Raw genomic sequence first — 27645 nt, forward strand, 5'->3', positions numbered from 1 at the left:
TGCACTTGGTCTGCAGCTCCTCCTAGACTGCAGAGGTAATGAGCTGAGATCTCAGTAACTGCTGTGGTGGGAAAGCTGGGCTTCTTAGAGCTCAGAATTACCCTGCAACAGAACTTCCTCTTTGCTTTATACCTCTGTCCTGGTGGAACATGCCACAGACTGCCAGTAAAGCTCTTAATCAACATATAAATCCTGCAAAGCTTGCACAAACCCTTGCAAGTATGTGAACAGCAGCTTATGAAACAAACAGGGAAGAAGGGCTTTCCTTCCCAAACCAAATTGTTTAGCCTTCACAAATGCTGAAAATGCAGACATAAGTTCTATTGAGAAAGAGATAAAGACCATGTGTGGAGGTGCTGCTGGGCTGTACTGGGAGGAGTGCTGAGGAGGAAAGGCAGGCTCTGAATACACACTCAGTTTGCAAAGTAAGCTCTCTGTATTCATCCGAGAATGTCTGCAGTATGGAGTTCATCTGGTATAAATAAAGTACAAAATTTTACAATGTCTTAATCATTATTTTAACAAAAATACTAAAAACTGAGTAAAAACTGAAACCAAAGTGGGAAGGGAGACTATCAGCCACAAGGGATCTCCATAAACATTTGTAGAAATCGGATAGTAAAAACACTTTCTCTGTACAATAAAACCCTCCTCCTGGCATCTCCCTGTGAGAACAGACAGCAGCAGCACTGGAGGCACAGGCCCAAGGACAGAGATTGGGACTGCCCCAGGGGTTGTGGGTCAGGCTGAAGAGGCTGCATCCATCCATCCACAGTGATGTCTCCCTCCTGGATCAGGCTGAAGGTGCCACAGATCAGTAGCGTCCAAATGGGTTGTTGTTCTGCTGTGTCTGTGTATCTGTTGAGGTCAAGACAGTTAGACAAGTCACAAGTTTAGTTCACACAAGAAGTCCCCCTCCCTACCAAAGCTGAATGAGGACTGTGTCACAGCCCATGAGAAGAAAAAACTCTGCTCTGCACATCTGTCTGAGCCTTTGGGCAGCAGCACAGCCAGGATCCCACATTCTCTGAGGAAGACACAGATATGTGCCAATCCTGATCCTGATGCTTCTCCAGAGATCTCTGTGTCTCTCATGCCAGAATTGGAGGACCATAACACAGCCCTGAAAGGAGGCAGCTAGCTGGGAGGATGAGTTTATGGATTAATTATTTCTGGTTTTAAAAGAAAATCAGCCCTATAAGACTGCACAACTCCTGTAGCCATACAAAGCTGCTCAGCCAGCTAGTGCCACTCATCCTAAGGCACACAGGAACCAGAGTTAGGCTTCAGAGACAATTATCCTGGCTCCCTGTCAGTATCTCAGTACAAATGAAGTACAGCCCCAAAGGACTTCCAGATGGCACAAAAAAAGGCAGGAAAAAAAGTAAAGTTACATTCAAGAACTTCATGAACTTCCAAACTGCTGGGACTGATGTTCTGTGATTTATAGTGCTCACAGTATACTTGAGCACCAGTTTGGTTTTTTTTTCCCAAAACCACATCAACATGTTTGACATTAAATCAGACTAAGTAAAAGGAGATGAGTGTAACCTGGCTGGCCTGCCACCTTCCCAACTCTGCTGGACGTTCAGGTATCCCCTGGAGCCTCCTAACGCAGCCTATCCTGGGCCCAAAGTACTCTTGTCCCCTCCTACAGGCTGTTCTTGGTTTACACCTCCTGTTTTTCCACTCCACCCCAGATACTACAAATAAGAACTCCAGATGCTTCCAGGGGGAGTTGATGCAAACCCAAGGAAGCAGCATGGAAGCTGCCTGCTGACACATGGCTGCACTGGACCCACACATCTGCTCCATTTACAACAGTTCCGTTTGCTGAAGAGACAGGACACAAAAATATGGCTATTCTGCTATATTCAGATTCTTCTATGAGGCCTTCCTACACTTGAGTGTCCTGCTGGGATCTTTTGGCACAGACTTGTGGTTTGTGGATCAGGCTAGTGGGAAACTTAGCATATTAAAACTCATTAATACTTCTGGTTTGGGGAGTTCTTTTTGGTCACAAGGACTAAGGATTTTCCATCAGGGAACAAGTACAAGCACAATTTCCAAGTCTCCCACTCCACACATCACCACATCCGGCACACTCTCACACTCACTGCAAAAAAACCCAACCGTGTGGTCCATTTCTGGGCATTTCCACAGCATTTCCGCCATTTTTTATGGCAGAAAAGCCCGTGAGGTGACAGAAGACAGTGACAGCAGGCCATTCAAAATGGAACAGCAGAGACACTGGATTCTGTTTCTTGATCCTCCAGCCAGTAATTCAATATAGATTATAGGAATACAGTGACAGATTGAACACCATCTATGCCATTACCCTGTCACGACAGCAGTCATGAAAGCCCACAGACCACCACGAACACAGCAAGTGTGCAGCTACACTTCCCAGAGTACCCTTCCTGCCTCCAAGAAGTCTTGTCCTGCTCACAACACAACCACAGTATCCCTGGGTCATCCACCAAGTGAGTGCTCCAGGATTACACCCTTCCTGTGCCCCTCAGAGGTCACATGCAGCAGAGAAAACACCCCCAAACAATTTAAAGCTGCACACTGGATCCCTTCAGGAAAGCTATGTGGCAGACCCTACAAAGGCTCAGCTCCCTCATCCCTCTGCAGGCAGCAAGAGGAAGGTCTGGAAGGTTGCTCAAAAGCTGGCAAGCACTGCCCACCCTGCTGCTCTGCCCCTTGGGTTGGTAGCTCTAATTCTTGATGCCACCTCCCTGCCAGCATCACTTATGGCCTCAGACAGACGGTCTGGCTCAGCCTTGCTACATCAGAGTACCTGCAATAGAAAACAGCAGGGAGGACACTAGCAACAGGATCAAGAACACTCAGGCTTACTGGAAAGCTGCTGCTGAAGCTGTCGAACCAGAGCAGCTGTTTGCTGCTGTTGCTGTGTCTGCTGAAGGCCCTGGCGCTGGAACTGCAAAGAGAGAAACACAGTCAGAGCCACACCACCTGGCTGGCAGCCTCAGCATTCACACAAGCCCTGGGAAGCTCAGGGAAGGAGAAAGCAGGTGAAACAGTTGGGTTTGTGCTGGATTACCACATCCCTCTGGCTCTGAGGGAACACTCACAATGGGCTGCTGGGGGGGAAGAGCCTGCATCCCCAGCCCCGGGGGCTGGCCCTGCGCCTGTGGCTGAGGCACTGTGGACACCTGGGGCTGCTGCTGGGGCTGGGGCTGTGGTGGCTGGGGCTGCTGCTGCTGCTGTTGCTGCTGCTGTTGTTGTTGTTGCTGCTGTTGCTGCTGCTGCTGTGAAGACAAAAGAGAAGGGACCATCAGGGAACCGTCAGGGCAACCTACGCAGCAACAGGGCACAGGAAGGGCTTAAGGAGGAAGAGTGTTCCATGCAGTAACATACACTCTTAAACTGTTTTCCTTACAGGTTCCTAAATTACCCAAGTTTCACCAGGACTCTGCCCCAGGCTGAGAAATAGCAAGAAATATAGGGACAGCAACAAAGTATTCTGCAAGATGAGTGCTGACAGATGGCAGGAAGAGGACTCCCTGTCATAACCTGGTCATTACCAGGCAATTACTAGGAGCAAACAAGATACAAGAATAGAAGGCAACTAAGAACTCAAGAGGTTGGCTGGTTCATCTCTTGCCTCCTAGTTAAGATCAATACTGACTTCACTGAGTATTTGCCTGAGTTGCTCTCAAATTCTTTCCAGAGGTAGCAACAAAGCTCCTATACCCTCCCTACACAATCCACTCCAGGTCACAGTTACTCCTACTATTGGAGTTTACCCTAATCTCTACCCTGAATCTCATATGTTATGTTTTAAGGCCATTTCTTTTCCTACAGCCAAGGGATAAGAAGAGATAAAGGAGGGTTTGGCTTCCTTTTTTTTCAAGATAAAAAATTTGGAGTTATCTCTCCTCTTGTCTTTGCCTCTCTAATGTGATGCCCAGCTATTTCAGACCTTCCTTCTCAGTCATATCCCCCCAACTCTTTGATCCATCCTGCTGCCCTTTCCTGCCAGTCATGCCAGCTGGTGTTCCGCTTCAATAAAAGGATGCAGATAAAACTGGATGCAGTGCTCAAACCCAGCTCTTTACAGACCTAGTTATGGTGAGAAGAATGTTCAGTGTGTTGGAGTCAGAATATACCCAGAAATCTCATGGTTTTTTTTTTTATTTCTCCCAATTTTCAGACAATTCTCCCATCTGCCAATGTAGGTTTTAACTCTTTAGATCAAAAGAAGAATTTCTAGCAGAAACAGAACACTACTAATGTTATCATAACAACCCAGTGTGGTGATGGCATGTACAGTTCCCATCACTGGCTCAAAGGGGCAAGGTTCAAACCTTGAACAGACTCTGAAAACAGACACAAATACAATCAGGAGAACAGACAGTATCTTATGAAAGAAGGCTAGAAAAGTCTGACCTATGGAACCTGCAAGTCCTCCCCAGGAATACACTGGGTAAACACCACAGAGAAAGAAAGAACAGCCAGTAAACAGCAGGACACAGTGGACAATAAAATTCATACAAGAACCAGTCACAAACACATTGAGGCTTGGATCAAGGAGTCAAGACAAAGGGAGTGAGTTTCTACAGCAGCCTTCCAACCTCCACCTTAAACCAGTTTGGTCACTTTGGTTCTTGGAACTGATGCTATGACTTGGGTACACAAGAAAGCAGATGACTGACTAAATGAGCCAGGACACCCCTCCCAATTTCATGTCCTACCTGCTTGCAACACCTGCCTACCAACCCATGCAAGACACACCAAAAAGCAACCCATCCTTTTCTACAAGCCACTGCATCATGAAAGTCAGCTCTAGCACCAGGAGTCTGTTCTACATCTGGCATGGCTCTGGTAACACAGTAACAGGGGAGATCTTGGGCGCTCCATCTTTGCGGTTTTTTTAAGCAACCAAGCAAAGTCAGCTAAAAGCTGAAGGTATACATGAAGTTACTGAGCTAGGAGAAGTGTTAGCAATTTGTCTGAGGTATGTTCTTCTAAATATGAGTGATGGAGAATGCTAAAAGAAACCAAGTGAATAGTCAGGGGGTGCTACTCATCAAAAGGGCTAAAAGCTGCTGACCATGCTAGAGGCAGTTCTCTTGTCCAGTGCAAGGCAGCAATTCTCAAATACTGCTGACTGCAGCTCTCTGCAGCAACCACTGTCTCACTCAGGCCACTCTCTGAACACAAAGACTCAGCACTCTGTGCCATGTGAAGTCTCTCCATATTCCACAGGTTTGCTAGGCCTTGTCATAAGGTATGGGATTCACCAATTAAACTATTTCTGTTTCTCTGTCAATTCAGTACATTTCTATAACTCCAAGAGATGTATCTGTATTACATGTAAGTATTTAATATTCATAAGACCATAATGCAAATCCATGGAATACTCATATTTGTTGACACGTGCCTGTGAACTTCTTTGAACCTAGGGAGTTGGGTCTAACAGGTGACTTTGGATCAGTTTTTCACCAAACACTGTTAGAAATGGAGTATATGGACTAATCCATACCAGATTTTCTGCCATTGGAAACGGCAAACAACACTTATTTTGATCTTGAGAAATGCAGATATGCCCCTAAAAATGATCTTGAACTACTTTACCCACTCTTGTGTGGGCAGGGAGGATTTTCCCTTTGTTTCTGGCTCCTGCCACACTCCTACAACAGCTAACTTTCTGCACAGTTTATTGGCTCAGCTGGAGCAGGGAAAGGTGGGATAGAGGCCACAGAGGCCTGAACAGACCTTTACTGCTACTAACTTCCTTTAAGCTCGTGCTGGGTGACTGGCACAAGGCAGTGCAGTGTCTCCATCAGGAGTGGGCAGCTCTAAGGAAGGGAGAACTGCTGTCTGTAGCAAATTACTACAGCAGCCCCAACAGAGCCGATATCCTTCCTGACATAGAGGGGCAGAGGTAAGCAGCTCTGGACAAGCCTCCTCCAGCTCCAGCAGCCTTCCTCCTGTCAGTAACCACTCACCCTCAGCATCTGCTGTTGCTGCTGCTGCCTCAGGTACTGCTGCTGCTGCTGGTCAGGAAGTATCTGGCTGGGTCGAATTCCTGAAGGGACTCCCTGTGGCCCCAAATGGTTCATCCCACTCATCATGGGGGTCTGCTGTATTGACTGGTGAGGAAACCTGCAAGAGAAGAGGACAAGCTCATGGAGGAAAACATTAAAAGGCAGCCAGCTTCTTTAATCCAAACACAACTTCTGCCATCAATAAGATAGCCCAAACAGCCCCCTGCAATCCATGTTGTCTCTCTGCAGAAAGGTGAGGGGCACCAGGGCCTCCCAAGGGTTTAATCCAACCTCTTTTTCTAAAAGCCTTAAGTAATAGTCCTCATCCCACTGTTCTGCATGGTTTCCCTGCTGGATTTATGCATGCTCAGGAGCAATAGAAATCTCAGATCTAGCCCTTTGATGATGATCTACTGGCTGGATTTGAAACCAAAACTATGATTTTACCAGATAATTTTTCTCATACTCCTCTATTCCATTTTTCTCTGAATGGTAACACTGTTTCCTGCCTGCAACTAACATTTCCAAATTGCATTCTGTCTCTCTGTTTCTTCCCAGGACTGAAAGCTGGATAAAGATATTCCTCTGAGGGTGCAAATGACACGGATGCTGCATAACACAGCATGGAGAACAGGGTTTTCACAGACTGGTGTTAGGGTTGTCTGAGCAGAGCGGGGAAGCCCTTGATGAAATACAGCTTATTAAGACCCCGTAGGGCAGGAGATACCTCTGTGTGTTGCTCAAGGTGTGCCCATAGCCAGGGGCCTGCTGGTGCACGTAGCCACTTGGTCTCTGCTGCATCTGTCTAACAGGATCCACTAGAGCAGGATTAGAGCTGGGGTGGGAATTCTGATAGGGCTGGTTAGAATAGGTAGGAGGTACCATCGTGCCTGACTGGGAGGGGTGCTGCTGAAGGCCTATGTGGGAGACGTAAGGAGTGTAACCCTGAAATGAAACAAAAAGCCTTTTTCAGTCACAGGGTAAGGTAGAAAAGAGAATCTGGAACACAGGACATCAGCCTCCTGTGAATACTGTCACAAGGAAGCTCATCGAGGAGGGAGAAAAGCCAAACGTTTGCAGGATTTAGCAGCAAGAATAACACTGCTGCCCTGTGCTGGAGCCAGATTCCAGCCCTACCTGTGAACTGCCACCTACCTGGGAGGGCTGCAGTGCTCCATAGGACGGGGTCGGAGCCATCTGGCGCACAGGCTGCTGGCTCATTATGCCCTGGCCCTGCTGGAAGGCAACAGAGAAACGCTTTTCCCGACATCTCCAAGGGGCAGGAACACTGCTGCTCTCTCCTCAGCAGCTCCCACCAAACCAGACAAGTACCTTCACTGCTTAGCCAACAAGGTTGCTGCACAGCAGGCATATGCTCATGACTTCTGCCTCACCCTGACCTGGGACAAACAGGCCACTAAAAAACATGCCACCCCGCAGCCAGGACATGCCCCTCTCATCACCCAGCAGCCACAGATGCCCCAGAGCCCTTCAGAGACAGCCTCCCCCCAGCTGCTAGCAACATGGGCCCACAAAGCAGGTGGCACCAGAGGAACAGACATGAGACAACATCTTTCCACAGAAGACACAGAGACAGGGTTGGGCAGTTCTGGCTAGAAGGGACAGCAGCAAACAGCTTGGGTTTGCTATACTGTGCAGTCAGCAAGAGCACAGCTTTGACTTACCAACTTTGCTTGAAGCTGCTGCCTCAGGATCTGTCCCTGGGATACTGGAGGCTGCTGCCTGTACACTGCTGGCTTGTAGGAGGGGTCAATGCCCATCATGCTCCCCATCCCTGGAGGCAGCACACCACTATATGGAGGACGACTCTGAACCAGTTTTCCCAGTGGCATGCGCACAGGTCTGTAGGACGTATCCAGGCGAGGGCCACCTACAAGAGAAGCAGGTTGCCTAGTCACAGGCTATTGGTGCACCTCATAGCTCCACAATGACTGTTCATCACTGTATCTAGAAGTGACAGGCAAAGGACAAAGTGTAGAGGCCTGCATAGGGCCATCTCACTGAAGGGGCTCTTACAGGAGGTTCCCAAAGAGGTGCATTATGCTCAGCTCTCCTTTGCACCTACCTGCTGGAAGAGGCTGATTCTGGGCATAGAGACCCACTGGTGAGGGCCCATATGCCAGCCTTGACATCGTGCTTCCTGACTGGTGATGCAAGAGATCTGTAGGCATACCCACTCCGTAGGAAACCCCTCGGCTGGGGCCCAACACAAAGTCCTGCAAAGACAAAGGAAAAAGAAATATCAATATGCACTGGGAATACCTGAACAGATGAAGAGTATGAAAGGGTTGCAAAGGCCACAGGAGGAAACCTGGAATGCTATCTGACCTGGGCAGCCTCCTTCCCTCCCATCAGGGATTAAGAAAATGTCTGCCCTACCTCAGGCTAGAGAGAGCAGGATAGAGCTCCAGCACTCCCAGCTGAGAGGAAACATATCATATCTTCACCATTACACCACTCTCAGGCTCCTCAGGAAGAATCTAGGGAGGGTTCTGTGACTAGGAATGGTGGACACAGGAGGTCCACAGCTGCTGGGCACTCCATTACCTCAGTTTTGTTGGCAGATTGGTTGCGTTTCTTGGTTTTGCTCTGTTTCTTCTTGCGTTCTTCAGTAGAGGCAGCAGGATTGGAGCTTGATTTGTCAGCCTTGGCTGGTTCTGCAGCTTTCTTCTCTGGCTCTAAAGCCACAGGTGTCGGAGGCTCTTCCTCTTCAGGGGGCAGTGGCAACGGCTCCAGGTAGTAACTGCGGGGCTTGGGTTTCAGGTGTGTGTGATACAGGAGAAGCCTCTGCTGCTCCTCAAACCTGGACACCTTGCGATCCACCCGGACTGTCCCAAACCATCCCCAGGAGAGGGGGGCTGAGTGCTTCAAGCCCTCAAAGAGATCCCAAGGGGAAATCTTCTGCTTTGTAGAGACTTGCAAACCCTTTAAAGCAAAAGAGATAAGAACCTCCAAGTCCCTGTTGTTATTCCTGTGAGGGTAAAGGAAACCATGCTTTCTTCAGGCTCTACTCCAGATCTCTCAGTAAAAAGCCTGAGCCCTCACCCTAAAGGTCCTTTCTCTTCCAGGTGGCAAAGCAGTCATTTCTAAAGGCCTTCATCAACAACTGCCAGTCTCCTTCATCCCACCTCTGCAGTCTCCTGGTACTGCCCAGTAATTTACGTGACAGGGATTATGTGCGTCTCTTTATGCTTTATATAACCGTAAGTACAAAATCAAAGTTTGATTAACATCTCAGGTCACAGCAGCATGTATCACCAAGCATCAACACCCAGCTTTGCCCTTTTTGGACATGGGTATGAGCTGTCTGTGTGCAGCCAGCCACTTCAAGGCTGTCAGGGAACAAGGCATCGCACATAGATGCCTCTCAAGCTGTGCAGACTTAAGGCATCAGAGGACAAGGTGACACCTGCACTCAGGAGCTGTGATACAGACAAAAACGCTTCACTTACCTCCTTCTTGAAGATGGAATCAAAGCCAGCTATTTTATTGCCTTTAGTGTCAATGAGGGATCCCTGAGGTTCACAGGTGATGACATCTCGGGTCTGCTTGGGAAGTGGCAGTAGCTGTCGCACCTTCTCCAGGCTGTCCGACTGCCGGTCCCCCAGCTCCTTCTGCACAAGTGGAATAGAGAAGACTTGAAGAATTGCTCAGGGAAAACCATCCAAAGCCCACCTATGCCACTCCAGTTTCAGCCTCCACCCCTGCATTATACCTCTCACCTTCACACCCTTCAGCCATAGGGGCCACCCTCACCACTTCATCTGAACAGCAGCAACAGGACAGGTACCATTCATGACACAGGCAAATCTGTACAGCAGGACAACCACAACACAGCACACTCTGCTCCCCACACAGGGCCTGGTGTCCCTCACCCTGAGTTTCTTGACAAGATTCATGTATGCCCGCTTGTTCTCCTCCATGCTGCCCTGAGAAATGCTGGACATGTCAGCAGCCAGGGTGCCATTGATGAGAACACTCAGCATATCCAGCACAGTGGTGAAGAGCTCGCTGTTGGTCAGAGCAGAAAGGTCAAGGTCACCTGAGAAGTTCTGCCATCACAGCAACACAAAACATTATATTAGATTGTCAAGAGTACTGCCTACAGTCAGAAGTGCCAGTCTTCCGACTAACCTCCCACACCAATCCTCCTTTTGCTTATACACCACAGGGCTTTCCCACTTAAGTGCAGTATCACAGATGAAGACTCCTTTCTATCCATTCAGCATCTCTAAAAAGCAGGTCCAGACTCAGCTCTCCCCTGCATATCTCTCTGCATCTGGAAAGCCCAGTTTGCTCTGGGTATGGCACTTGGATATTAGGACCCAAGTCGTGGCCTGTTATTACTTCAAAGTCTCTTTCAGCCATCACAGTACTTCTGACAGATCATCTAGAGACAGCTAGTTCACATGGGAAATGGGACCACGCTAACAACTGCCTCCTTTGGGAAGTGTATGGATGAGAAGTCAGTCAGAAAGTTACTTGTTTGACTGCATGTCCACGGTGCCACTGCTGATGATGTCCAGGAGAAGCACAGCCCATTCAGTTGTCTGTTGTGTACTGCGTTGGACTGTGTCAAACATTCCCCCCACCTGGCAAAGAAAGGGAGTTTAGTCACAGGGCCCCAAAAAACTACTGAGATTTAAAAGTGAGAAAGGAGCTTAACTTAAACCAGAGCTTAAAGGAGCTTAAATCCTACTGAGAGCTGAAGAAGATTGCTGTCAGCAGGACAAACCTCAGATGCAAGTAGTAGTGCTGTAGACTGAAAAAGCATTGAAATGGGAAGGCACATCTACAAAAGACAGACCAAATCTTTGGATTTCAACCTGATTAAACAGAGCAAGGGAGTTTATCCATGCACCCTCTCACACTCAGGGCTCAAGACCTAGAAGCAGCACAAGTGTCTCTCCTACTTCCTTGCATCAGGACATATATAGCCCCTCCAATGTGTGTATGTTCCAAGAAAAAAAAAAAAAAGATAAAGGCAGACAACTCTTCACCCCATATGGTTAAGCTCTTTTTCTGCAACTGCTCACCAAATTCAGCCGCAGTTTCAGGGCTTCATGCATCAGCTGCTTGGCTTTGCAGTCATCTTGGTACTGATCTTCCCGCCAATTGGTAACAATCTAAGAAATACAGGAGAGCACAGACCTCACAAGCTGTACGCTGGAGCTTATGGAGAGCAGCTTGTACTGCTCACTGTCTAGTGACTCAGAAATGGTCAGCTCAAGCACCCTATTCCAAGACAGACAACATCCTGAGGCCATGTCCAATAGCCTGCCTGCTGGAGGGGTAAGGCCCTGAGGAAAGTGAGGGGATGAAAGACACCCACCTGCTGGACCTGACTGTACAGAGAGGTGAGGAGGCCTTCCCGCTGCTCATCCTGTCCTTTCAAGCACGTCAGCACCAGTGACAGAAAGGGCTGCTGGCTCAGGAGGGACATACTGCAGAGGGAACAGAGAAGGAGGTATACTGCCAGGCTGGGGGATCAGCACAGCAAACACTGCCTGCCCTTTTCCCTGGACTCACCTCTTCTGCTTCTGGCGGTCCCGCTCTTTGCGGGACGATGACCCCAAATGTTGTCCTTTCTCTAGTTCTTCTCCAGCAGCTTTCAGCACATGGCCCTGCACTGATGTTGGAAGCTTGGCAATCAGAGGGGCCACCAGCCACACTCCTGATCTCTCCAGGGAGCTGTGACAACACAGGAGAGAAAAGCAGTTTGCAATCCAACCTATAATTCAGACTTGTCTACGAGGGAGCTGCACGTTGGCTCTACACCTACCTGAGGATGGGTTTGGATTTGTTGCTGGCAGGTGTAGCACTTGTTGAGCTACTGATACTGTTGACTCCATTACCAGCACAGCTAGCAGAGCTGGTCTCTGCTGACTGCTGGAATACCTCAATGGTGGCCTTGGCTATATTTTCTAACAAGGAGTTCATCTCCTGGAGATAGGGAAGAAAAGACAGCCAAGTCCTCCTCTGAGAGCACCCACTGACAGGGCTTGCACATTTCAACACAACTCACTACAAACCCAGTCTGCCAACTTCCCCATGGTTGCTGCTCTTCAGGTCTCAGTCTCATTGCTTCCCTCTCAAGCTTGGCTTTCACAGGTCTGATTCCCTTATTGTGTACTTTTTCCCTGTTCCCACTTCTGCCAGGCTACCTCCCCACCAATTCTCAAGTATCCACTTCACACATCCCCACATGGTCTCCTCTGAGCAGAAACTCACATTGTTTGCTGTCTGTTTAATCATGAGCTGCAGCTCCAGTGAGGACTGCCTCATGGTCCACTGGTCCAAATTCTGCAACACAAACACACACACTTCAAGTGACTCCTTATCTCAGTTCAGACTATGACAACCCACACCCTCAGCTCCCACCATAAGGAGTGCCAGACCTCTCAGAGGGTTGCATTTTGGACAACCCCACTCTAACACCACAGCAGGCAATTACTGGGACACTCTTAGATTCTGTCAGGAGCCCGCACCTGTAAGATGCGTTTAATCCTCTGCCGCTGAGGATTTTCTCCTTCCTCATTGTCCAGCAGCCGGTGTGGATAACAAATCAGCTGCATCAGCCTCTGGGCCTGAGTGCTGCTCAGGACAGGATCCTGCAAGTCATTGCTGTCTTCACAGAGGGACTTGAGACATCGTTCTCCTACCCACTCCTGCAAGACAAAGGCAGAGTCAGCACAGTCAAACTGATGTCTGATTCCAAACCAACGCCCCTGCTTTCAGTCTCAGAGAGATGCATGGAACACATCAAAATCATAAAAGCCTTATTAGTATGCAGTTATGCCTGATAATCATTTCTCTTCATGAACTGCACTATCCTGATTCAGCAGGCGTCACGCACAGCACAGCAATCGGAACAGAGGAAACATCAACTCTGACAAGTCAGCAGTAGTGAAACACAGTAGTTGCTCTTTCTTTTGATAAAATATTGGTGTGATTTAACAGTACACAGCCACTGCCATGTCCAGGCTCCACCAACACTGCCACTTGGGCTCAAAAGATCAGAAGGGATCACTTAAAATTGTTTGGTCTATTTGCTGCACAGCAAAGCTCTGGAGCTGTCCTAAATTAGGTAATTCATGGTTGCAGCAAAGGCTAAACCAGAACATGTCTTAAGGAAAAGCACACCCCTCAATTCTCAAATAATGATGGAAAACCCACTGCCATACTTTGCAAACGCCAGTTACTTTACTTCTCAAAGTCTGGAAAGGAAAACTACTGACTGGATGCAAGCCATTTACAAAGTCACATATCATGAGAAGGGAGACAGAAAACTATTACTGTCAGCCACTCAATTTCAGTTGATGCTCCCTAAATGTATGTAATAAGGGCAGCAGTTTCCAAAACAAACATGAGGTAGGTACTTCTTCACACAATTTATAGTTAACTTGCAGCATTTGTTAGTGCAGAATTTTTTCATATTTAAAATTAGGCAAATTCATTAAATTAAAATCAACAGAGGACTGCTACATAAGCACTTCTGCAGCTGCAGAACAAGCCTGATCAGAGAATTATTCCACTGCAAAGTGACAACCGGAGGAGAAGAGATAAGGATCCAGTTCACCACATACAAGTGCTGATTCTAAGCCTAGAAAGTTGGAAAGTCCCTCTTAGCAGTGGACAGCACTCTAACCATTAAAGCACAAAGACTGGAAAGGTTAAATCTCTGGTTTGAAATCCTTGTGGAACCAAGATCTTCATCTTAGATCTTCAGCTTAAGCCCAGATGAAGTTTCCACTTTGTCAGTACATGTAGTTTGGTGACCTCTCCAGTGCCTGTTGCTTTTCTCCCCTAAATCTGAGATTGAGAAATCACAACCTATAATTTAAGGCATTCCACAGACATTTCAGAATTGATAGTGAGAGTTCTGCAGCATCCACTGCTCACACTGGAAATGCTAATATTTAACACATCATTTTACCAGCCCTTTACAGCTGCAAGAACCCTGTAGGAGCTCTGGAACAATTTGGTGATAACTCATGGGTGTCTATTGGCATGCTCACTCCTACATAACCATTGCAACCAACAAATGGTATGAGTAGTGATATCTGACACTGCTACTCCCTGCTGTACACACACACACTTTTATCTGCTTTGAGTCCTTCCTATGTAGACTGTGACCAGCAAGGGAATATCTCTTGTAAATGCTACAGTCAGGTTTCAGTAACAACAAGTGTGTTGAATTTATGATTGTAAATAGGTGGCTCCAAATCTCCTTTGGTAGGCTGGTAACATTGCTATGTAAGGAGCCAGTTAATAAACAATAGCATGAGGACAACACATAGCACCAGTGTGTTGGGTTTGCACACTAGTAATACAAAATACAGGTTTCAAATTGTAACACTGCATCTATCCTGTTGACAGAATAAACTACCAACCAAGGCTAAGGAAACCCTTCAACATCCATTTTCATACAGCATAGTAACATCCACTCCACTCTGCACTCCTTATTAGCCAGGTTTCAGCTCCTCAACTGTCAGTCTTCCACAAAGGAACAGAAACCCTGGTGCTGTCAGATTAGGCTAAGCAAAAGGCTTTTGTTGCTGTTCTTTAATAAACTAAACAGGGCAATGCAAAGTCCAGGGATACATTAACAGCCTAGCTGCAAGTACACTTAAGATGCATTCTGAAAGATACCATTTATCACTTCAACAAATTGTCCTTCTCTGCTGATCTTTGCCTCCAGCACACACCTCAGCATCCAACTCCCAGCACTCCCCTCCTTGGACATGAGGCCTGTGCTGTTGCCAAAGCAAAGGGGATGTGCAGGCCCTGCACAGTGCAATTCTTGACCACTGCTTGCCTCTCTGTATTCTGCTAACAAAGGCGAGCAATCCTCATAGCTGGCACCTGACAGAAACATCACAAGTTCTTCCCTGATCTTTCAAAGAAACCCCTGCCATACTCAACCTGCAGAAAGGCATATGGGATATATCCACCTGCAGAAGGGATAAGGACAAACCTAGAGATGAGACAGACTCACCTGTTGACATATACTCCTTAGTACATACTTGGCATAAATATCCAAGCTGGCTGTTTCTACAGTAACTACTCGACCACCAGCCTTCCTGGTGCCCAGTTCATCATCCATGAGATCATCGACACCTCCAGGGTGGGAAAAGCCAGAGCCTTTCAGTTCTGCATCTCCTAAAAGAAAAACACAAATATCACTTAATCAACAACGCTAACCACAAAGCCTGACTCAAAAAACACCCTGAGCTTTTGTGAACTCTCTCTGGGATCAGTGATCTCTCTGCAGCCAAGGGATTCAAAGTCTGTTCAAAGTTCAACCAAAGGGCTACAGACAAGCCACATATTCACCGGAACAGATCTCCTCTGGCCTTCAGTACAGTAAACACATACAGTACAGTGCCTTTCTCCCGCTCCCCTGACAAACATTCTTACAGGTTCAGGTTAACACAGGTACACACCCAGAACAAAGACAGCCTTCAGCACTGCAAAGACTGCTCCATCCACAATACGGTTCTGGGAAGCTGCCAGTAAGTGACGGTCACAGGAAGAGCGGATTCCCACCGTGGGTTTGTCTGCAAAGAGGACAAAGGGGAAAGGCAATACTCAGCAGGAGAGAAAGGCACGGGCTCCAGAGCTGCCTGAGTTATGTGCCAGCAAGTAACATAAAATCCAGCTCAGTGAATCCCGAGGCCAGTCCCTTTCCTAACTGTAACATGAGGTCCATTTAATTAAGTTTCGTGAAGCATAGTGCCAATCACACTGTGACAACTGAACCATGAAATCCAAATGGGGTGCAGTGCCTGTGTCGTGAACTCCAAGCTCCAACAGTACCCTAAAACCTAGAATACAGGCTGGATTTAGAAATCTGAGCTATCAGGATACTGATGAAGAGCCAAGAACAGAGCTTCCTGGACTGCTTCCATCATCAGACAGAAAGGGAGTGCTGTAAAACAGCAGCTTCTGGCACCAAGTTAAGAGCCTATACAAAGCTCAAGACATAAAAAAAGAAGTGATCATTACTCTAATGGTTTAGTGACAGCAAGGCCACCTCAGTGGAGGCTGGTTTCCTGCCTCCAAGAGCCTTCTCCCCAGTGTGCCTGGCTACCATGGTATGACATAAATGGAAGGATACTGTTCTTTGTCCTCTGCAGAAAGCAGTGTATCAGGCTTTGCCTGCTTTATTCAAAGCAAAAAGGTTATGATCTCTAATCATAAGGTCTAGTATCTCTCTTCTTGGGGTGCAAGAGCCTCAGTACTTTCAAAATAAAGGCTCCACGTTCATTCACTTACTGCCGTCTTGCTGGCACGGGTTCAGCTGTGGAGTCTTGAACAGATGGAGTAAAATCCGGCAGGTCAGACGTGCTCCTGGTTCTGAGTCCTGTTCACTGCAGGCTATGTAAAGAAAACAGTCAACTGAGATTTTTTAAGCACCAGGACAGCTGACTCTCAGTCCAAAAGCTATTCACAGTGCACTGCCCTGGAGCAGCCAGTTGAGAAGCTCCAGCAGCCTTATTGTATTTACAAATATGGAGCATGTGTAGCAATTAACATGGAATTGAGCAAATCCATCAGTATTATTCCCAGTGACATGCACTGCATTCTGCTTGCTCCAATTTCACCCTGTCAAGAGTCTGGATGCTGCAATCCCCAGAGTAAAGCTGGGTAGGCTGGTGGCACAGCAAAGGCAGTGACCCAGGTGCTGTAGGCCCAACTGGTCAGCTGGCTGCTCTAGCCAAAATGCTAGGCTGAACTGTACCATCACTGGGAGGTGTACTGCTGGAGTTCAGAGTTGAGTATACCAGTCACACAGTGCAGCTGGTAACATCTCCTCATGCTTATTTCAGCTTCCACACAAACTCTAGAAAGCAAGGCCCCAAAAAACCTCAGCACAACCAGTTTTTGATAGAAATAAAAAGGTCAGAAACTCTCTAAAGCATCACATTCAATTCTGAAGTATAGAAGAAGTATGTTTTACAACTTGGAGGCATGTTTCACAACTATGGGGTTCACTGAGTATCCATTCTGACTGTGGGTCAGAACTGAGACTAAGCCCAGCTTTGTGCAGGGATGCACTTACCAGCATTGAGGAGGGAGGGGATAGCAGCACAGCGGATCAGGTCCTCCAGCAGCAAGCACTGCCGGGCTATGAGAATGGCAACGAAGGTGGCCAAGGAATCATGGAAAGACAAGTCACTGACCTGGAAGAGAGGAGATCAGCCAGTGATCACAACAGCCTCTACCTCATTCCCTCTGTCAGCAATTCCTCAGCTTGCCTAGGAGCTGGGGGGCAGAAGGGCCCATAACCTCTGGTCAGTGTCCAGGATCAGCCCAGGCTGCAACAAACACCAAAGGCAGCCCCCGGTATTCAAAGCCTCTTCCCTGCCCTCAGAAGACAAAGCCTCCATCCCTTGTTTATTTTTGCCTTCTCCCAAGGGATCCCTCCACTCCTGCTTCAATTCCTTTTCCCCTTTTGAATGTTTGCACTTGCATCAACATTGCAGAGGAGATCATTGAAGCCACAGGTCCCATTATTGGAGGAACAGCACAAAGCTTTGAGCACACCCAGCCACTCGGCACTTAGAGACTTGCAGTAGCCAGTTAGCTCAGCACACAGGATAGCAATGTCGTTCACCCTGTTAAATAAATAATGAAAAAAGCAGAGGGTCAGCTTTGCTACTCATGCATGCCATCGGGTCAGCCATTCTTTAAGGGACCCCAGTCTTCATCCTCCTTCACACCCCAAGACAGCCAAGAAATGGCTACTGGCTTTCTTATCCTCACCTAAAGATTTTACTATCTCAGTAGAACCTTGAAAGTTCTGCCTCTCACCTGTCTGGATCGTGGTGTCCCACACACACGTGCATAAGTGCATTACAGACGAAACTGTAGCGGTTGGCTGGGTTTTCATTGAGGCTCTTGCCCAGGTTGGTGTAGGTAAAGTTATGTGCAGATGGATTTTCAATAGTGTCAATCATGAACTCTGGTTCCCACAGCATGTTGGAGTCAGATGGCTCAACATTGCAATAGATTGTGTTCTTCACCTTGGAGCAGAAGTCACTAACCAGGACAGAAAAGAGATTAGGAACACAAAAATCTGCACTGCCATTGAACTCTGGTAAGCAAAGACAAACCCTCCCTGGGCAAGAACATGTTGAAATTCACAATCTCTGTGTACCAACAAAGACTCTCCGGTTTGTTATTTTCTGTTCATTCCTCTTTTGTGCTTGTATTGTAGGACATACTGAACGTTCAGTTTATTTTCCATATCAACCAGAACTTTACAGAGTTTCTATCATTCCCTCTCCATACTCCTCTTCTGTGGGGAGGAGATTCACTTCCTTGTAACTAAGTAATTCCAAATGTCTGATAATCTATCCACTCACTCTCCTTTGGGCCTAAGTCCACTACACACTTTTTGAAATTTGTTGCCTCAAACCACAAGGCACAGTTGTGTCATGACTTAAATGGTGGCCCTAATGGTGCTCTCCGGTCTGTTCTCCACTCCTTTCCAAAGAATACATAGCATTTAATTTGCTGATTGTTACTGTGCACTATAATGACATTTTGAATTACAGCTCAAAGGTCCTTTATCCAAATGGTAGGATTACTAAGAAGCAGAGAACAACCTTTAGGATGTCAGCAGCTTGGTAGGAACAGAACTCTCTCCTTCTACCCTCTAGGGGTGGGGTAAGTAGAGACCTGTGGAGGTGCAGAGGACTACACTGAAGGCAATTTACCAAAACAAACCTGATGATCTAAGAGTTGAGATCACTCACTAAGTTATTTCTGCCTGTCAAACAGGCCACTACTCACAAGACCTTAGTTCACCATAGAGAGTATCTCAGGGACAATCCCATCAAACAAAATCACAATCAAAGGTTAAGCCAAGGTGCTACACTGGACAGGACCCATTGCATCTCAGCTGCTTCAGACTCACCTAAAGAGCTCCCCAAATTTACTTTTGAGGTGACTGCAGGAGGTATACAGGTCGTAGAGATAGGCCAGGATACAGCGCTCTGCTGAGGAGCCATCCGAGCGGTTCATGCCGTGTTTCACCACCCCACACAGACTGTATAGAGACAAAAAAAGAAGTGAGCTGAATCCTCAGGCACAAAAAGTTGCCACCTCTTAGGAATGACACAGGTAGGTACCTGCCCCTTACAAAGCCCCAGAATATACACTGCTTCCTTACACACAGCAAGGGGAAGACACCCTTACCCTTCGAAGACCTGAGCCATCTGGTCCTGGTTCAAGATAAGGCAGGAGTGGTAGTGCCTCAGCACAGCCACGATGCACAGGCACAGGCTGGTGGTATAGCTGCCAACAAGGTCGGAGGATTTCAACAGCAGTTCTGCCTCCACCACGCTCAGTTCATTCAGCAACTGCACCCAATGACAGAAAAACCCTTCAACAGCCACAGGGGTAAGGTATGGTCAGAAAGGGAGGAGGCACACCAAACCCACAGCCTGTAGGACCTGCCAGGAAAGGGATGCCAGGCACTTTCTGCTTAGAGAACAGTTGGCACCCCACACTTAGACACAATGCCTCAGGCAGTATAAAGGGCTGTCAGGGTTTGGGTGTCAGAGGGTGATTGGGATATGGCCAGAGGTAGTATCAAGCAGCTTGTTTGGTAGTTCTATCCTGCATAAATCTCACTTGGCTATCCTTTTCAGCCTAACAGCCCCAATTCCATCAGCAAGGCTTCAAGAGACACCTGGTACAGGCTGCAGAAACAGCAACAGGATTTTAGCAGAATCCAGAAGGCAGCTTGAGCTGCCATGTGCCAAGAATCTTTCCAGGGGAGCAAGGTGGGCAAAGTGCCAAAGACAGACAATCCCCTTTTCACTCTGAACAAGGCCCTGCTGCAACCAGAGACAGAGACTGAATGCAAGTCCTTTGGAGAAAAGCCCAAAGTCTCTGGAAAAATAATCCTCAGAATAGAACATGTAAGACTATCTGCCACAAACAACCTCTTCCTAACAGCTGCAGCCCAGAAGCATCACAATGGCCACCTAATCTGACCACCTCCATGACACAGGTCAGAGGGTCACCAATGACCCCCAGAGCAGGTCAACTATCACAGCACAGATCTGCTGCCTTTCAGGGAGATGAATCCCTCCCCAGGAAGCACCTGAGCACACTGCCCTTACCTGGATGGCAAAGTCAATAAGACCACTGATATTGAGTGAGTACTCCATCAAGTCAAATATGAACTGCACGTGCTGCACCAGAGGCAGGTGGTATGACATTCCCAAAGCAAAGCTGGTGATCTGTTCCAAGACATTCCGAGATACCTGCAAGTGCAAGACAACACTCAGTACTATGTTCCCTTGCAGAAGTCCCTCAGTGGACCCACCTCCCTCTTCCCCTCCAGGAAGCTGCTCTCAGTAACACAAACGGCCCAAGAAAGGCAGCAGCCTTGAGATTTTCATACCTGAGATGTGACCTGGTGCTGATCAAAGTGAGAAAGGTGCTGGAACTTTGCAAAGATATCTTCAGCTGTTGGGAATGCTTCTGGTTTGCTCTTTTTCCTCTTCTGGCCTTCCTCTCCACCTACCAAAGTTGGGAGGATTAAAAAACAGTATTAGGCTACCTTCCTCACCAGAGGACTAGACATCAGCCATTGCCTCCTGTCAGTCCCTCAGCAAGACCAGCTCCTTTCATGCAGTATAGCCAAAAGGCTGAGTCTCTGACCTTGATAAGGACCAACCTGAGTTCAAAACAAACTGCTGAGGAAGGAATTCCTAACCTCCAGAATGACAGTAGGGCTATTCCAAATGAAGGTACTCCTTGGAGCACCCTTCTGTTTTGATTTAGAGGTATACCTATTCCCTGATGAGAACAGGCATTCTGGACTGGAGATGTTCAGCCTCAAAGTTTGTCAGAGAACTCCACCTTTTAAAGTGTTATCTTTCTACCACATTTCACATTGCCTTTCAGGTATCAGACTAAGAAAGAAAAATTGTAGTCAGATTATCAGCTGATGGACATCAGAAGCTTTCTATTGGTTTTGACACAGCTATCCAAATTTCCTATCCTGTGGATCTAGCATGTGCCTGAAGCATAATGGTGTGACACATTTAACCAAGTCTTTGTCAAATATGCACAGGCAAAGTATTTTTTGCTTCCTGTGCAAGGATCTAAATGCAAAAAAATATAGAAAAAAATCTGAGAAGTCAAAGTTTTGGCCAGGGTCTCGTTCTGAACCTTGCATGACTCAATTCTCTTCTGAAGAAAAGTTCAATTAAATAGATATTGTCAGCAGGAAACTGACTGTCTGACTTGCTAGTCAGTATGTTTGAAAACAGAGCACCGTGTCAGACTCTCATTCGCTAATACCTCTTACCACACACTGCAGATTACATAAAATCCTTTCACTGTGAGACTCCAGACAAGGGAGCCAGCCAAGGGGAAAGATGCTCCTACTTCAGAAAGGAGTGTCTCTCTACTAACCTGTCTCTGCAGTACTCTTTCTGTTTAAGACTTTTAGAATGTCTTTGGTTATTTTCTTGATGGTGTGCCGAGCATCGTCCCGCTGTTTTCCAACCCCGAAAAGAACTACCAGCCTTTGGTTACACTCGTGACTGCACGACTCCTCCTGGGGAACCAAAAGAGACAACTGCATTAGCAACTATGAGTCTAAATGTCCTAATCTTGTTTTACATCTGGATGTCTCTAAGGAAAAGCAAAGCTTCATCTCAGAAGCTTCTTTGGGAGTAAGCAAGAAGACATCCAGAAAAGCATGATTGCTCCTTACCCACTCAAAGCAGGGAACCACAGCCTCACAAGAGCACAAGGGGAGCACTTACAGGCAGGTCTCATACCTGAGGAATAGGAAAGTGTGTTGCATACTGGATGTGCCGAGGCTGGTCATACAGGGATGCAAGCATTCCTTCCACAGACTTATCCTTCAGCAGAGGCTTTGCTTCCTTTTCAGGATCTGGTTTTTCAGGGGAAGGGCTGGCTTTAGATTCACAATGCATTGGTGGAGAAAACATCTAGGGAGACATAACAAAAAGTAGTTAAGGAACGTGGTCGTGCAACAGTAAAGATTGCTGGTCACTCCCAATCTCCTGGTGCTATCATGGTCATCCACTTCCATCAGCCCACTTCCTACCCTGCCCAAACACTGGGCTGGCAGTGGCCTGAGCGTTGAGACCCCAGGAATGACTGGGATTCACTCTAATGAACTCTGCATAAACAGGCTATATGAACCTTTTACAGTGTCAACTGCTATACAACCCAACCAGAGCACACTGGCTCTATAGGAAAGATACACAAATGCAAGGCACATGTTACATACTGACCTATTAACTGAGCAGGTAGAAAAGGCAGGAACATACCGAAAAGTCTGTTTTTTCCATGTCATCAAAGAGCATGCTGGGGTTGTGGTCGATGTCCATGGGCTCTGAAAGACCTGTGTCCTGGGAACAGAAAGAGCAGCTTTACATCTCAGTGATGCATCAAGGAACAAGAGAGTATTTGTTGACTACAGCACTTGATGCCCATGTTGGACGGTGACAGCAACATGCCAACAGGTCGATGGTGCCTGGCAAGTTGGAGCCTAATACACTGCAATCATCATGGACAGGCCTCACACAGCACCTCATGACATCCTGTTTCAAACCATGCAAGATCTTCCTATATTCCTCTTTACAATCTGAGCTTCTTTCCAGCCACTTAAACTGAAATGCTAAGGAAACAGGTTGGGGGAAGGAGAAGCAGGAGTCACTAGTACGTCCTCCAGCACGTAATAGCAAGGAGGCTGCAAAGCTGGTAAAAATGGGCAAGCAAAACACAGAGATGTGTACAGGAGGGCCATGGTGCTCTCACCTCCAGCTTGATGCCACTGTTCCCCTCCCCTTCTTTCCTGTCATGCTCCTCAGCAGGGTCATCGAAGGGTGAGGGCGGGCGAGGCCCATGAGAATCCATGGCAAGATCACCCCGGGAGATGAGTGTGCACATGTAGATGTTGTGAGAGAAGACATCGTGTCGGATTAGCTCACAGAACAGCAGCACCAGGTTAAAGAACTCCACCTTCTCATTTTCCTTCCCAGGATCAGCTGAAAAAGACAACACAGACAGCCAGGGCTATCAGAGCTCTTCTGCAACACTGAGCAACACCAGTAACTAAGGTGTGGGAAAGTGTTTCCCGATATCTCAACACAGTGACTGGTACCCAATTCTGAGGTTACAGCAGGGACTAAAATCAGAAAACTCAGTTTCAAAAATTAGCAGTTAAGTGAAATGCTCTCCAGTGTCACAGCCCAGAGGCATAGGACTTTAACCTCAAAAGTGCTACTCCTGGGTGTACAAACAGTTGCCTGCATCATTCAGAGCTGCATCCTATTCCCCTTAATCTGTTTGCAGTACTTCCCCTGAAAGGCTATTCCAGATCTTTGTCACTGCTTAAAAACCACCCTCTAGTTCTCAGCCTGAAGTAATTCCTGACTAAGTTATACTCATCTATCCTTGGCCAATGCTCTGTTAACAGAAGTGCTTCTGTATTATCTTTCTGTCATCTGGCCCTGAAATTTGCTTTTCCTCTCTTTCCAAGGTAAGCTCTGGATTGCAAGGAAGCCAGAGAGAGAATTTAGATACACCCAAGACCTACACACAAGCAAACAGCACACAAATTCAAAGTTTGCAGGAGAGGGAAAGCTAGAAACTGGGAGACCACAAGTTCTTATTACATACTTAGCATAGGAGCTTGAGTGTCAAGGAACTGCATAAGGACATCCTGAAAGACAGGAGCACTGGCTGCTGAGAGGGAGCCTGAGGAAATGGAGCCTTTCTCGTCCACGACTTCAGAGTCCCCACATCTCTGCAGAAACAGAAAAAAGTACCAGCTGCTAACACAGTGGAGAAACTTCCTATCCACAAACTCCAAAAAAAAAAAGAGAACTTTTTTATCTTGCACTTACAGGCAAGCCACCACACAGGTTTCTGTAAGCTACTTCAAAGTCTCCAAGTATGCCAGTGCTTCTGCACTGCAATCAGTTGTCCTCACACGTATCCAAGAAATGTAATATGCACCATCCCACAGGCTCATTTATGACCTACACTGGGTTAGGTGGAGCAAATGCCATCACTAACAGCACCAGTGACAAGAGGCATTGTACTGATCAACCTTTGCCTTTCCATGTAACCATAGTTAGGTAACCTCTGCTCTCCCCTACAGCTGACAGGCTTCCAGGAGTAAGGACCTACTTCAGCCTCTATCTCTGCCTGGCGCTTCTCCAGGAGTTTGGCCACCACCATGGCCCTGTGGCGTCCGGAGCGTTTGTAGCTGACAGCCCACTCGCACAGCAAGGCCACCACCGCATCGTCGTCCGGGGAGATCTGTTGACATATAAGCACTGCAGTGAGAACCTGAGCCAAACAGGAGGGGGGAGCAGACAGAACAGAGAGTCTACTTCTAATAAAGCACAGCCTAAAGATTGCTGCATTCCCCTCTTCCTAACAGAAAGGATGGATGTCAAGCTAGAGCCCTCCTCCTCTGACTCTGTTTTGTAACATGAGGTGAACCATAGCCCCTAAAAATCTCCAGACTGATTCTGCTTCAGGAAATCATCTCTCTTCCAGCAGCACATCTATGAAGTGCTAATCACAGCACTGAGTGAAACACAGTTTCTTGACAGCATTATACAAAGTGTGCAAACAGCCAGTGCTGCAGCCCACTTCCAGGAACCAATATAGTACTGGTTGCACTATGGTCCTACACATCATAAATACGTCACCTCCCAGGCTAAGAGGAACCTGAACTGTGAGCTCCCAGACTTCCAGGAAGCAGCAGCCAGCTCACAGTTTGACAAGTTTACTCCTCTCAGACACATAACAAGTCTTTATCATCAATCTGATGTCTTTCATCAGGAGACTCTTCTCAGCTGTGTGAATTCTCCCAAGCTTACACGTATTTGTTCATGTAGACTTTCTAGAGCACAGACCCCCCTCTCACTTTAGTACCTCCCTAACAAGGTTGCATGAAATCCTTTTCAATGGAGATCGCATCTCTTGGCCAAAGGCCACTACCTAGTCAGCTCTCTGCAGACACAGGACAGTAACAGTGGGATATAAACAAGAACATAGCCACGTCCAAGACCAGGGCCCAGCAGCAAAGTCCCAGGGCACCTCATGACTGTCTTTAGTTGGACCCAGCCCAAATATCCTGTTATACAAGGAATCCAAAGAGTTGCTGAAGTCAGATCTTTCAAAGCTGTGACTGTCCAGAACTTCTAAAGTGTGCAAGACACGGCCAATAGTGAAACCTAGAAGAGAACAGAGAGGAGAAATGCATATTTGGCACCTGGTACAACAGACTGTAGAGCAATACCAGATGTGTTTCCAAGGTCAGAAAGTCCTACGCCTCGTATCAAGACCCGTTCCATGAGGAAGAAAAGATGAGTTGTAGTTACAGGTGATTCTCTTCTAAGGGGAACAGAAAGTTTGGACCCTTCATACAAAAGGCAGATGGACTCTTCTCTACGGGAAGGCTGCTGCCTCCCTGGGGGCTGGGTTGGGGACATCATATCATGAAATTTCCTAGCCTGGTATATCCCTCACACTATTACCCATTACTGGTCTCCCACACAGGGGGAGATGAAGTTGCAATGTGTAATCCAAGGGTGATCAAAAGGGACTTCAGGGCCTTTGGACCATTAATAAGGCATTCTGGAACACAGATTATTTTCTCTTCTACTCTTCCAGTTGCAGGCAATGACACTGGAAGGAACAGATGGGCCCAGTCTATTAACACATGGCTCTGTGGTCTGTGTCACCACCAAAATGTTGGTCTTTTTGGCAATGGGATGGCCCGCAGCACCAGGCATGCCATTTCTTCCTCCCCCGGCAGTAAACACGAACAGTAGCAAATAAGAAAAATCAAAGAGAACAGCCAGACTGGAAGTTTGTCAGGGTAACACATGGAGCAGGGGAAGAGAAACTTTATCCTACAGCAAGTTACCTGCTGTGGTTTCCTGGCACTTGTCAAACGACCAACGAACCTCCACAGCCTGGCCACGTTCCTTTATCTGCTGCTCGATCTCACGCAGCTTTGCCCGAACCTAAAAGCAATGGACTCGTGTAAACAAACATAAGGATGCCTCAGAAGTCCTGTGAACAAAATTATCAGAAAACAGAGAGCATGACAGTAACTCTACTTAAGGTTAGATTGTGCCCATCTTCCAAGGACATCACTGTCTTGCTTATAGCAGAATGGGAGCAGTTAATTCCTGGGGAGTGAGACAGCACCTCCAGCTCTGCTTATCACACAACATGAAAAGAAAACTCTGAAAGAGCTAAGACATAGCTATTATCTCAGACCACAAGAGCTCCCTTTGCTGAAGGCTGCTCACCTGCTGTGTAAAGGCTGAATTCCCTCCTGGCATGGGCAAGTTGGATGGGGCTATAGGCAAGTGGTCCAGTGGAGAGCCAGTTTTTATCCTGCTATCAGTTAAGGAGTAATGCCACACAAGAGCACTCGGGCAACACAGAATTATACTCTGCAACAGATAGAAAGGTAAGTATCACTGAGCAAATCAAGGTCAAAACAATTAAGTTACACAACTTTCTACAGAACTAACCACTACTTTACCCTATTGCCCAGGCATTCATCATCCTGTATACAAAATATTTACTATTCGGGTGGGGTTTTTTTGTTCTGAGCTCTGAAAGAGTCTTTGGACTATACTAGAGTAGAAAGGAGTAAACTAGAATTTTTTGCTGCACTGAGTTTCTTGCCCTAGGTATGCTTAGGAAGCCAAGACCAGAGTTCCACATTATCCAAAAGCAGCAACATGCTGCAGAGCTCTCCACTGCTTCCAAACAGAACTTATTTTCTACAACTCACACAGTCAATGCACAATCCAACCCTCATGATCCAGGAGCAGCACTTACGTGAGGGACTTAGAGCCCTCAAAAAGAATAAAGAATGAGAAGAAATATGAGGTAACAGACACAAACTAATTATACCATACTGTTTAATAATCACAAATGTGATTACAGGGATTGTTAAAATAACAATACCATGTTATATGCATTCTCATTCTTTTATGATCTCGTACACTCACATAAATACAGACAAAACTTCACTGAACCATTCCTACAATACTCCCCTACAGCTTCTGGCTCACAAGGAGACAGACATTAAAGACAGACAACCAAGGCTGTTTTAAACACTCAAACCAAAGAATCTGCCATATCTTGAGATGATCTGAGCAAAGGTCAATTATGCACAATGTTAGAAATGCATCTCTTTCCAGCCTGACTTCACCCAGCTCAAACTTCCAACCATTGGATCTTATTCTTCCTTAGCCTTATCTACCATCAGCAGATCAGGATATCTGTAGATCTATCAGAAGAGCTCTTCTGACACTTACTAAAGATCAGATCATCATTAACCAATGTCAATTTTTAAGCAGGTTGTGTTCAAACCCAAATCAGTCAAACTTTTGAGGTATATATGCTCAGACATTCCCCTAAAGTAAGCTCCCCAAATAGAGGATTTTTATATTAAAAAGACATGTTTTATCACATAGAAAATAGAAAAAAGAACCCTCTCAACTTCTTTAACAGAAAGTGACCCAGACAGACTTAAAAGGAATGCAAAGGGGTTATTTAT

General features: G+C 46.9%; 1 protein-coding gene across 5 annotated transcripts in view; it reads right to left on the reverse strand.

The window, feature by feature from the left end:
* Positions 1-306: 306 nt before the first annotated feature.
* Positions 307-27645, reverse strand: part of MED12 (mediator complex subunit 12) — a 33118-nt gene continuing 5779 nt past the window's right edge. For 2 of the 5 annotated variants that reach the window (XM_029959071.1, XM_025894931.2), the window contains 37 exons: positions 26381-26527; positions 25990-26089; positions 25158-25294; positions 24237-24368; positions 23724-23850; positions 22860-23089; positions 22370-22450; positions 21851-22024; positions 21480-21624; positions 20461-20579; positions 20177-20320; positions 19245-19408; positions 18964-19095; positions 17856-18083; positions 17515-17659; positions 17104-17224; positions 16317-16418; positions 15485-15598; positions 15037-15200; positions 12527-12706; positions 12270-12341; positions 11821-11981; positions 11568-11729; positions 11371-11482; positions 11075-11164; positions 10521-10630; positions 9914-10049; positions 9491-9652; positions 8586-8963; positions 8104-8254; positions 7703-7908; positions 7173-7253; positions 6745-6962; positions 5979-6135; positions 3099-3275; positions 2863-2944; positions 307-858 (listed from right to left, as the gene is read on the reverse strand). In XM_029959071.1, coding sequence (XP_029814931.1) covers positions 815-858; positions 2863-2944; positions 3099-3275; positions 5979-6135; positions 6745-6962; positions 7173-7253; positions 7703-7908; positions 8104-8254; positions 8586-8963; positions 9491-9652; positions 9914-10049; positions 10521-10630; positions 11075-11164; positions 11371-11482; positions 11568-11729; positions 11821-11981; positions 12270-12341; positions 12527-12706; positions 15037-15200; positions 15485-15598; positions 16317-16418; positions 17104-17224; positions 17515-17659; positions 17856-18083; positions 18964-19095; positions 19245-19408; positions 20177-20320; positions 20461-20579; positions 21480-21624; positions 21851-22024; positions 22370-22450; positions 22860-23089; positions 23724-23850; positions 24237-24368; positions 25158-25294; positions 25990-26089; positions 26381-26527 — 5385 coding nt within the window. In that variant the 3' untranslated portion in view covers positions 307-814. The remainder of the gene's footprint in view (positions 859-2862; positions 2945-3098; positions 3276-5978; positions 6136-6744; positions 6963-7172; positions 7254-7702; positions 7909-8103; positions 8255-8585; positions 8964-9490; positions 9653-9913; positions 10050-10520; positions 10631-11074; positions 11165-11370; positions 11483-11567; positions 11730-11820; positions 11982-12269; positions 12342-12526; positions 12707-15036; positions 15201-15484; positions 15599-16316; positions 16419-17103; positions 17225-17514; positions 17660-17855; positions 18084-18963; positions 19096-19244; positions 19409-20176; positions 20321-20460; positions 20580-21479; positions 21625-21850; positions 22025-22369; positions 22451-22859; positions 23090-23723; positions 23851-24236; positions 24369-25157; positions 25295-25989; positions 26090-26380; positions 26528-27645) is intronic. The other 3 variants (XM_025894929.2, XM_025894928.2, XM_025894930.2) reach the window with 3 other exon arrangements.

This window comes from Manacus vitellinus, unplaced genomic scaffold (assembly GCF_001715985.3).
Source record: "Manacus vitellinus isolate BGI_N305 unplaced genomic scaffold, ASM171598v3 scaffold_19_pilon, whole genome shotgun sequence".
In the NCBI taxonomy this organism is placed as follows: Eukaryota; Metazoa; Chordata; class Aves; order Passeriformes; family Pipridae; genus Manacus; species Manacus vitellinus.